Genomic DNA, 12,116 nt, shown 5'->3' with positions numbered 1-12,116 from the left:
AAAACGGCTGTATCTGGGGGGAATCTCTACCATTGATTCTCCTCCTCCAGCACCATAATAAACGTTCTATAAATAGTTAGGGTATTGAGATAGCTCCTGGTACAGTGGCTGGGTCCTCCAGGTATATATAAACAGGCTAACACACCTCTGTACTACTATAGAATGTAAATATATGTGAGCCAGCTAAAGGCCACCATATAGTAATAGCCACTAATGCAATTCTGTTAATTGCTGTCCTATTTCCTGTATGCATGTTTCTCCTTAGAAGTTATTCATGTTTAAGCACCATTCATATCACACCAGCATGTGTATAATTTACTAAGATTTGTGTATCGTTACTCTGCCTTTTGGTTGTCTAAGTATTCCATAATCTTTGTCATTGTCTACATTGCAATGGGACAACTTTGTGGCAATTTATCCTTTTAATGGACCTGCATAGTCCACATGTAAATATCCCAGCTTTGTGATGGTCCACTGTTGTATTAGATTATCTTTGTGATATACTGTTTTATTGGACTTATACATTGTACTGATCAATGTTTTAATGGACTTATACATTGTACTGATCAATGTTTTAATGGACTTATACATTGTACTGATTAATGTCTTAATGGACTTCTACATTGTACTGATCAATGTTTTAATGGACTTATACATTTTACTGATCAATGTTTTAATGGACTTCTACATTGTACTGATCAATGTTTTAATGGACTTATACATTGTACTGATCAATGTCTAAATGGACTTCTACATTGTACTGATCAATGTCTAAATGGACTTCTACATTGTACTGATCAATGTCTTAATGGACTTATACATTGTACTGATCAATGTCTTAATGGACTTATACATTGTACTGGTCAATGTTTTAATGGATTTATACATTGTACTGATCAATGTTTTAATGGACTTATACATTGTACTGATCAATGTCTTAATGGACTTCTACATTGTACTGATCAATGTTTTAATGGACTTATACATTTTACTGATCAATGTTTTAATGGACTTCTACATTGTACTGATCAATGTCTTAATGGACTTATACATTGTACTGATCAATATCTTAATGGACTTCTACATTGTACTGATCAATGTTTTAATAGACTTATACATTGTACTGATCAATGTTTTAATGGACTTATACATTGTACTGATCAATGTTTTAATGGACTTATACATTGTACTGATCAATGTTTTAATGGACTTATACATTGTACTGATCAATGTTTTAATGGACTTATACATTGTACTGATCAATGTCTTAATGGACTTATACATTGTACTGATCAATGTTTTAATGGGGCCAACTGTGATATTTAATTGATCCACACTGTGTTTCACAATGATTTAATGCACCAGCATTGTGTAATGAAAACACATTTTTAATGGTAAACTTTTATTATATACACGAGGATAGAATATTCCTTTTCCTTATAAAATCACAAATGAGACAGGATCTAGAATATACATTATATTGTTAAACAGTAATAATTTCTCTCGCTGAATTTGACCAAGTTAACATTCCCCACATTAATGTCCAAACAAGCAGTCTGAAAAACACCACATTATTAATCAACTAATTGAATCGATACAAAGGGAGACAAATCTTCTTGAGCTGTAATTGATTTAGGATCTTCAAATGGAATGTGTAGAGCTAGAATTGGTTGATACTGACCTGTAATTGAACAGGTCTCTAAACACACATTCAGTGGGGATTCGAAAATCAGAAAAGAAAAAAAACGAAAAGAATTTTTTTTATTGGTGGTGACACATGACTAAATATGAACTCTTGTACAAATCGTCTTTCAGTAAAACTTTTAATTATTCCGCGTAGTTTCAATCAACTGATAAAGGTCTTTGCAGACCTGTGAAAGGTTACCAGTCACAAAAAGGATGGTGGTCTTCAGACTTTTGTCTGATAGGATTAGTAATTATGTAATTTTCTGTAAGAGGCATGACACAGACACCATATATATACAATTATAGAGTCTAGTTGTCGTGACGATTGGGGCACTGATGAAGATAACTACAGACACCGACCATCAGAAGTGACAAGACCTGCAGAATTAATACAGTGTCTTCTTTATAAACTCGAGCTTGAAAGGTAAAATCCTCCATTGACCATTTCTTCGGTTTTTTCCCTATAAAATCTGTGGAAACATCCACATTTTCCCCTATTTTCTTTGCAAATTTGTGGTAACATAAACATTTTACAAAGTTATTTCTTTAACTATTTCAAATTGTTATTTGTAGAATAAATATGTTAATATCAACCAATTACCAAAATACCAAGAAAAGAGTTATTTCCCCTTGAAAATTTTTAACCATCACCAAAGGAAAGACAACTCCAGCACCTAATTGGGAAAAAATAGAATGTATCAATCCCCGAAAGTAAAACAGTACAAACCGAACATAACGTGCACGTTTAGGTGTGTTTAATCGATAATGGTCCATCTGCAAACGTCGTCTGCAAATGAAATGTAAAGCACATGCAAAAATTTGTCACTAATTTTTATTTCCCATGATTTTTTTTAAGAAACTTAAAACTACAATGATTTGTTTAAATATGATTTTCTGAAATAAATGGTATAAGGTGTTTCATTAAAACTGTGTGGATTAGATTTTTGCAAATGATAAATGAATATGATCTTGTTTGTCTGGGATACATTACCAATAATGATGGAAAGCCATTCTCTCTGGGGATCAATTTGAAATTGGAGTACAGAATTTTACATGGAATTAATATTCTCATGGCACTTCTTCAGGACTGAAATACATATAGGATTCTCAAGCATTTCATCAATTTGCAAAACTTATTAAAATTTAATCATCTAGAATGACTATTTTATCTTTTAAAATAAAAATGAATGCCCAAACTATGTTTACATATTCCTATTTTACTGCAGACATTTTGGATTTAAAAATTTACTCAAAAATCAATCTGGAATGCTGTATTGTTATCTAACTCAACTGCTTAATTTGATTTGGTTTTACTGCAAAATGGGAACCTTTACAAAACTTATGGTAGCTTCAATCATTAAAATCAATCCAGGTCACTCAAATGATTGATTATGATGTAGCACTGTATTGAACAGATCTGTTTCTATGTAATAGCATGCACAGCTCAGTGTACGTTGATGTTGAGGTATTCGTTACAAACCGGTCCGGAAGCTGGCATTGATTGGGTTTCTATTAACTCTCTCATCGTCAGAATTAAAATCTATCACAAGTCCGTTACAGAAACGTTCCTGTTGGGCTGTGTCTAATCAAAAAGCTCTTCATTTCACGTAAAACAGTTTTTGGATAAACACTTCACACATTAACAGGTTCAAATCATTTATTCATTATTCTCATAGTCTGTTAATTTCAATTTAAGACTGAATAAAATTTTTGCTTGTTTCCTCTGTATCGATTTACCGTTTTAAGCATCATTTAAACCGCAGCTTATGTATAGTATTTTTAAGTAACAAGCACTCTAAGAGTCTATTTACTTATTATTTAACCATTCATAAAGCTTGCATCAAAAAGAAAAGTCTATAAGCTAATACTAAATTAAGTTCTGAACTGCCTTCAAAATTAGTTCTGCACAAAAAACAACAAAAAAACGTGAGCGTAATGAAGACATAATCTCAATAAATCTTTTTCCAAAAACTAATTTCTTCATTTTTCAAGACTTTCCATACATTTTCATGCAGCTCCTTCTCGGGGAAAAATAAATAATTCATTGTCATAAATTAAAAATAATTGTAACTTAGCAACTGTTATTGCCGTAGCTACAGGCAACATAAAACACAAACGGAGAGACAAAAGTTCAGTCACAGTTCAATTTCATCCCTAATAACAAAAGCAAACAACCTAATGGTGAAAACATTTTCACTAATTATCTTTCACACACAATCTTATTAACTTTTGGTTTTCCCTTCAACCACAGTAAACAATGCTATCTGACCTATACGAGGATTAATCGGCTAAATGTGATTTTATTCAAAAGAAAAAGGAATTCTTGTTTGCATTTCGGGAGCAGACGCAGTCTTTTTCAATTAAAATTTATTAAAATAAATGTAAAAATTGTTGCTGGTGCGGAAGTCTAGCTAATCCGACACAAATGGATTTCAAAGATCAACTGGCTTGGCAGGATTTTTTTTGTTTCTAAGATGACTAATTCTGGACCTCTATGATTCACCAACATTGTATTGTTTTCGCAATGGCGGCCATTATGCGTGTCTCCCCACGACCAATTCAAATGCAGATCTGTTGGAGTTGATTTGAATGTTAGCCATGAAAAATTAACACATTTTACTTGTACAGACTTGTCAAAAACTCTAATTAGAAATCTGGGGGTGGAATTTTTGCTGCTCATTTTTTTTTCATCAATAATTAATGACAGTGAGTAATCGATATGTATTTTAAAATCATACTTTTTATTAAGTACTGATTTGATTATCACAACTAAATAGCATCAATTATTATCATTTTTATTTTCTAAAATTTTTCCCAAATATTCAGTGATTCATCCAAGATGTTAGCTTTGTAAAAACACTTAATGGTCTGTATCTAATTATCTTTAACATTCCAAAATTCTTTTCATTTCATCTTTTTTTAATCATTTTCATTATGTATTTGATTAAATCAAGCTGGACTTAATAAAAGCAACATATATTGTGGATAAGAATACAAGTCTGAATGAATTACCTCCCCTTATTTTACATTGCCAGTCAGATCTAGCTACCAAGTCTGTTGCAGTTTTCTCCCCTCGCTCAACTATTTTCCAGACCAAGGCTAAGTGTGAGTTGTGATTATGTTGATCTATATATTGAGATAAACAAGTTATTCTTGATGTACCAGAGATAAAAAAAAAATACCTCTTTATGCTCTGTGCAATCAAAACAAAAATAACCAAAAAACAAAAATCTGGAAAAATACAGAGAAATTATCACTAAAAAATAAATAAATATTAAATCTTACCTATCATCATCCAAAAGCCCTGTACTCTTCTGCATGCATTCCTTTACCGCTTGCATTCCCTCTCGGAACCGTTGCTGAAGTCGTCTGGCATACAATGAAGCTCCGCCCTCGGATAGATAGCCACTGGACATATCGTCACCCATCTTGTTACCTTTAAGAATATCACCATCCGACATATACCCGGACACATAATCGTATGTATCGTAGTCAGAACTATAATCTGTATCTATGGAGCTGTTCTGGCCGGTGGACTGTGTCCGCTTGATAGAACCAGGATAATATTTATTAGGATCGCCGATCATTGGACGATTGATTCCCAGACTACTTGTCCGAGCATAATATGCAGTGGTTGGCGTGGCGTAACCAGGGTTATGGAAGATTTTCCCCGACGCAGGGGAACCTGGCGACCCATACCCACGTAAATATCCTGAGGACCCATAGGGCATGGCACGCATGATTGGCTGCATAGGTTTAATATCCATGGCTTCACCAGAATCATCTACAAACGTCGGATCTTTTTCTGATTTTTCTGAAAATGTTGTTTCCCGAAGGTTATTTTTAGATGTATCACTATCTTTATTCACTGTTTCTGTCCTAATTTCAGTATCAAAAGTCGTTTCGATTTTTTCCCCGTGACGAGGTTGAACAATTGCGACATTATTAGCAGGTCTCTGTAACTGTGAGTGTATCACTTTCATTCCGAGTCGCGGAGAACTTGTCGCACTAGTACTACTTTTATCAGACCCGGAGAAATCGTCAACATTTAACGACTTATTGCATATCACACTTTCACTTGAAGAGCCTGTAGTATTAGATCCACTTTGACTTGATGGCGTGGAATCTGTCCCCGACACCGGAGTTGAGTGCCCTGAACCACTCTGACTCCCGGACATCTTATATTCCTTGTCCTTCGCATGACTTTTTTGTGGAGGCTCTGTTTTTGGAAGAGGTGGAGGCGTTGCTCGATTTAACACTGATAACGATGTCTGAGTATTACCGTCCGACTTTGTCATCACTGTTGTAGACGTCGTAGCGACAGAACATGTAGGTTTCACCACATTAACGGTTTGAGATGACGGTACCATATTCGGTTGTCCAGCCACCTCGTGTGACCTATCTTGGTAGTGACCACCACCTACTTTCGGAGACACTAACAAATTGTTTGGTTTAGCAAAATGGCCTTCGCCCACTCTCTCAATCCTTCCATCTGAATATTCAATTTCTGTGTATCTAGTTCTGTGCTGCATTTTGTCGTCTGATACCGGATCCTGAGAGCTCACATTTGATTGGTCACTGCTTCCCTCTGGTGTATGTGTCGAGCCTTTTGACTGGGTAATACTGTTTGAAGGCTGTGGAGCCTGAGGCTGGTATTGCATAGATTTTGGTGAGGATACATGATGAGATTTTTGTGGCAATGACGATGAAGACGTTGGCGACGAATGTTGACTTTTACTTTGCAGTCTTGACTTCTCTTCCTTCGTAGATTTACTAGACTTGCCCAAAGATGATGATGGTTTCGGAATGCTACTGCCGGGCGTTGGAATCTGGGAGGAGTTGGGACCATTTGATGGCGATGACTTTGACGATGATGATTTTCCAGATGAAGACTTTGGTATTAAGCTGCCTATTTTAGTTGCGCCCTTTTTGCCTTGTGTGGGACTAGCCTGGGCGGATCTGGTCTCGCGACGATCAGACTTCCCACTGACTTTTTTACCGGGAGAATGAGATTGTGAGCTATGTGTGGGGGGTACTGTAGGTATTGAAGGGCCCTGATTACTCAGCTTTGCCCCTACTTCATCAGTACCTACCCCTCCTAGCTCCCGACGACCACCAAACCCTTTTACTAGGGATTTCCCAGTTTTCGGTGGAAGTTTGGGACTTTGTGGTTCTGAGTCATTGGAAGGCGTACTACTGCTAGCGCCCGGATCTGTAGAACTTGAGCTCCGCGCAGAGCTTGTTGTCGACCTGACGTCGCTCCGATCACTACACGAACTTGTACTTGTTGTACTACTCTTTGACGTACTTTTGGGCACACCGCCCTTACTCTTACTTTTGTCTTTGGAATTGAAAAATTTGAATTTGTCCAACATAGAGTTTTTGTTGGCAGCAGCAGCGGTGGCTTTGTGTGAGGTACTTTTGTTTGAAGCAGTCGAGCTGGTCGATGTTGTACTCCCAGAACTCACCGCTCGCGGCTGTTTGTCCGAGCCTCGAGGACTCACCAAGGACCTTCCCCCTGGGGTGGGGATTCCTGACCCACCAGCACCAGTACCCGGGGATGTTGCCCGTGAGGACGCTGGGTTATTGTTTTTTGTATTGAGGTATGTTGACCCTGAAAAGACACAAAGAAAACAATGTTAAGTTTTAAAACTAAAACAACATAAAACAGTAATATTTCCTTGTTTTTAATATACAGTGGACCCTCGATAATCCGGACACCTTCGTTCCCAGCCTAAACCGTCCGGATTACGAGTTTTCCGGACTGCCGAATTCCGTGTTCTTAGTCAATTAAATTGGCACGTATGAGTTACTCCCCTTGACCTTGTAATCGATGATAGGCTTTTATGTAATATACGTGTATCATAATTAATACTTCGTTTGTTATGATTTAAAGGTATTTTTATATCATTACGTTAAAAATATTGAATAAACGTATTTCTTCTTCAAAATACGAACCTAAAGCCATTGTTAATTGTGTACTACGTATGCATATAGCTACGTATCCCACTCTTGATCTATCGTACGGCAAATTGCCTAACAAAGGATCAACATCATCTACGTTCTTGGCATAAAAAAACTATGATAACAAATAGTTGTGAAAATTTTATAAACTCATATAATTGTTATTTTGTATAATGAGTGTTTTTAATGACCATTTCTACAAATCTTTGCTTTCTGACTTACAGACGTTTGTAACAACCACGCGCCCGTTCACGTCTAACTTCGTGCACAATGTCACACACGTGTAAATGGCATATGCCGTAGCCTTTATATCTTATACCACAGACGATGAATTCGAATAGATTCACATACATTTAAAATTCTTATTAATTTTGTGAGTATTATCTCACTTTATTGCATTCGATACTCATAGCGATATATTCTGCCTGCGAAACAAGTAAGGTATCTACAGCATACGTACCCGTACCCAAGCTCAAACTGCATGTTTAAAAAGTGTGTGGCTAAACATATATTGCGTATCTCAATAACAACACTGAAGTTTGATCTCCTATAGAAAACCAATGAACCGTTACATGACTGCATGTACCCGTCTGAAAGGTGTTCAGGTAAACGCCCGTGGCTATGACCTGGCAGCCGTCGTTATGACAACACACTCAGTGTCAAGTAATTGTGTGTATTGTACACATGACTGTAGCTGGCCTTGGATTTTCTCGGCACGTGGCGACAACAAATTGTCCGGATTATTGCGGGAATTTATTAACGAAAATGACATTCCGTTCCCAAAATGGAGTTCCGGATTCGGAATACGAATTTCCGGACTAGTGAGTATAAATAACGTTACGGAAATCCGTTCCCTGACATTTCCGTTCGGATTGTGAGTTTTCCGGACTACCGGCGTCCGGATTATCGCGGGTCCACTGTAATATTATCAGAAATAAGTATCAATGGTATAAGAGAGACTGTTTCCGAAGTCACCATGACAAATTATAATGTTCAGTATGTAGTAAACCTGCCTTAGTGACCACCTCTTTATAATGACCATTTGCTTAATACAACCAACTTAGTTTCCAGGTTACAAATGGCCAATTACAATAGAATTTGACCTGTGTATAGAAACCACTTAGATTTACAAAACCTTTTTCTCTTTTGTTCCTTGGGTGGTTTTTATAAACAGGTTATACCAAATCTTCCATAAAATATATATGTCAACTGTAATTTGCTACAGGTTGACAATAATATGATCGATAACTTCTGTGATTCAACACATACTTATTATAACATTGATACCTAGAATTACTCCCCAGAACTGGATTTAAGACTGAAGTATGCATTATCTATATGGTACGATAATCAGCTGCCGTACCACAGATATTCTCTCCTGGTTATCTATTTTTCCTCCATGGGATGTTTGAACCGACAGAAAGGATCCAAATGATATTGTGGAATTAACTTATTCACCCTAACAATTCATAATGAACTCTTCCAGACTTTGATTTGGAAGAGTTTAAATGTGTCTTTAGAGGTTAATGAGTTTAGGAAAGTATCAAAAAATCATGACAACAATATCAAAAGGTCAATCATGTGTATATGTAAATTTTGGTTAGACTTTGAGGATGAGCTTGATTGATTCAACAGTACAAACAATATATAAACAAAACTGATAACCAGATCACTATATCAGTCGCTATATGTGTTTACTAACCTTTCTTAAACACCGCTACATTGGGATGTCAAAAATGAAAATCCTATCTTATTTCACATGAACTACATTATTCCCATCTTTTCCTCTACGAATTATAACACCAATAAAAACATATTCATCCACTCTACCAGTGAAAAAACATTTTTAAGGGATGGGACAATCCTTAAATTATAAGTTAACGTAACAAAACCTTCCGTTCAGCGACATACCATTTAATTTTCTTTATACATCATTGCCTTTTATATTATGCAGCCATAAAAACCCTTATATCCTCACATATATTCTACCACTATCGACATTAAGCAACCACAAAATTAGAACATCCATTTGCCAACTAAATAATTTATCCAATATTTCCTAACAAAAAAATCTCATAGATGCAGCTGTGAGATAAATGAATCATTAAATTTTCTTCAAGGCCAGCATATTTTATCAGCTGAGAAAATGTAACAGTTCATCTGACAACAATTCCAATTTTTATAGAGTTTCCTAGCTGTCATCTCCGTAATTGTAACATACAGCACTTATTTCTACCATTGAGTACTTAAGCTGACAATACAGCAATAAACTTACCATCAATCAATGTGAAATTGGTTTGATATCTGAAGCATTGCTAGCTTGTTCTAATTTCTTTTCTTTGTAGTTTGTCAATCAACTATGTGTAATGAACCATACAAAGTGAAAAAGGAGTTCATTATTAGAAGCGCCTAACAAAAAATTGATGTTTACATTTAAGGAAGTGCCAGGTTCTGAAGGTGGAGAAAAACCTGAGTACCCCAAGAAAAAGCAGAATTTCATATAGTACCTGGCAACTACCTTGGTAAATGGGCTACAATTTTGCAGATGTTGTATGACCTTTAAATCATATAAGAAAAAAAGAAAGAAAAGATACAGAGAGGAAAATATGAAACTTGCATTGAATAGAAGAATAAATATCAAGTGTCTTCCTCCAATACCATACAACATAAAAGATGCAAGCATAAACCCTTGCTTAACTCCATCAGCAAAAATCAAAATTCTTAAGAGAATACAGTCATAAATCTCCAGATGACTCAAAATAAAAGCTACCAAATTGTATCAAAATAAAAATGCAAATTTATATGCATGTACCAAAAATATGCAGACACTTAGGTGCCAGTAAGTGCTAAGATATTTTTCCCTAATTTTGCCTCTCAGACATTAAGTTATTGACAGGAGTAAAATTTGATGTTTTAATAGCCTTATCGATGACAATAAAAATCACATTTCCCTGGCTTTCCGATTCAAATCTACCAGTAGCTTGACATTATATTCAAACACAATATTTGAAGCGAAAATTCTTTAGAACAAGCAAAACAAAATGTACCCCCTTCCCTTTTTAATTTTAAAAAATATTTTTAACTTTTGTTACAGTTGTACTAAAAAAAGATGACAGCGCTTTACAGATAACGTGCCAACAGCAGTGTAATACATCAAACACAGGACAATTGTATCAACACACCCAATCTTATAACAATGCATCCGAGTGGAAAATGAACTCAACTCCTTACAAGAAACTACCAAGTACTATCAAATGATTCTGACAGTTTTCCAGTGTGCTAATTTCAAAATCAACAGCTTTATAAATGGGGTGGTTTATTATGCCGTGAACTGAGAACTTGACAACCATTTACATGTGATTTTAATGCAAAACAGTGTATGGAAACAAAACAATGATGAATTATTTTATATCGGTCTAGCAAGCTGAGTCTATCCCTAGTGAAGAGAAGCGTGACATTTTATGTATGCGAAATACCCACAATTGTTATTCACTGTGTCTTTACCGTTGTGTGTTGAATCATTTCCTATGTAAGCCACAAGTTTTTTATTCCCATGGCCATCAAACGAAAATAGCGGTTTCTCAGAAAAAAAAAAAATTTCCGGTGAATTAATGATATTTTTGGAACAGACGACATATTTAGTAGATCATAGTAAACGCATACTTAGTCATGATGAAATTAATTTACATGATACATCGCATGTAGTATTATTTCTAAAACTCATATTGACTTTTATAGAAGATCTCGAATGATTTGAAAACAACAAATAAAAGAGTTTTAATTATTGAAATCAATTTGGTTTTTTCAAATAATAAATTCTGTAATTACAATTATAAATGATCTCGCTTTATGTCCTATAGATAACACACATGTCAGATTTTCCTATTACAGAAAGATTTCCCTAAGAAAAATCTCCAAACTATAACAAACATCTGATCCTAGTGGACTTCATTTTTTTACGGGTGGGGGACACAGAGGTAGAACAATATCACACGAAGTAGAATTCCAGACATCAATCATATCACACCAATGCTAGTGCCTTCCACCACCACCCCCCACCCCCACCCACACACACACACACTTCATAAGTAATAATATTGATTATTCTAATTGACTAGGAGACTTGAATATGTCATTAGAAATAACTTCCGATTTATGTTCAATATTCCTATGTGACAGATTTATTGGACAAAAACTGCATCCCACCATCATAGCTAGCAAAACTTTTCCCTATAGCTGCTCACTGTAGTCTCAGGTAATTATGTATCCCATAGCCGTTAAATCTTTTAGACTACTTTCACTTTCTATCAATTTTGCCTTGTCATGTGAATAAATCATGAAAATTCAAATTATACTGAAAACAAAATTGCCCCTGACCCTAACTGAAACATTGAGGTTTTTTTTTTTTTTTTTACTTAAATATTTGATAAATGCAACTTGTATTAAATCCAATTAATCATTTCAGA

The 12,116-nt window shown here is 35.4% G+C and overlaps 1 protein-coding gene across 9 annotated transcripts in view; it reads right to left on the bottom strand.

Annotated features, from left to right (window-relative positions):
- The window catches only part of LOC138326489 (neuron navigator 2-like), a 458,029-nt gene that overhangs the window by 109,964 nt on the left and 335,949 nt on the right, over positions 1–12,116 (bottom strand). For all 9 annotated transcript variants that reach the window (XM_069272611.1, XM_069272601.1, XM_069272590.1 and 6 more), the window contains one exon: positions 4,972–7,300. In XM_069272611.1, coding sequence (XP_069128712.1) covers positions 4,972–7,300 — 2,329 coding nt within the window. The remainder of the gene's footprint in view (positions 1–4,971; positions 7,301–12,116) is intronic.

The sequence above is a fragment of the Argopecten irradians genome, chromosome 1 (genome assembly GCF_041381155.1).
Source record: "Argopecten irradians isolate NY chromosome 1, Ai_NY, whole genome shotgun sequence".
Classification (NCBI taxonomy): domain Eukaryota; kingdom Metazoa; phylum Mollusca; class Bivalvia; order Pectinida; family Pectinidae; genus Argopecten; species Argopecten irradians.
The sequence above is the reverse complement of the archived record's forward strand: the minus strand, read 5'-3'. Positions and strand labels throughout refer to the sequence as shown.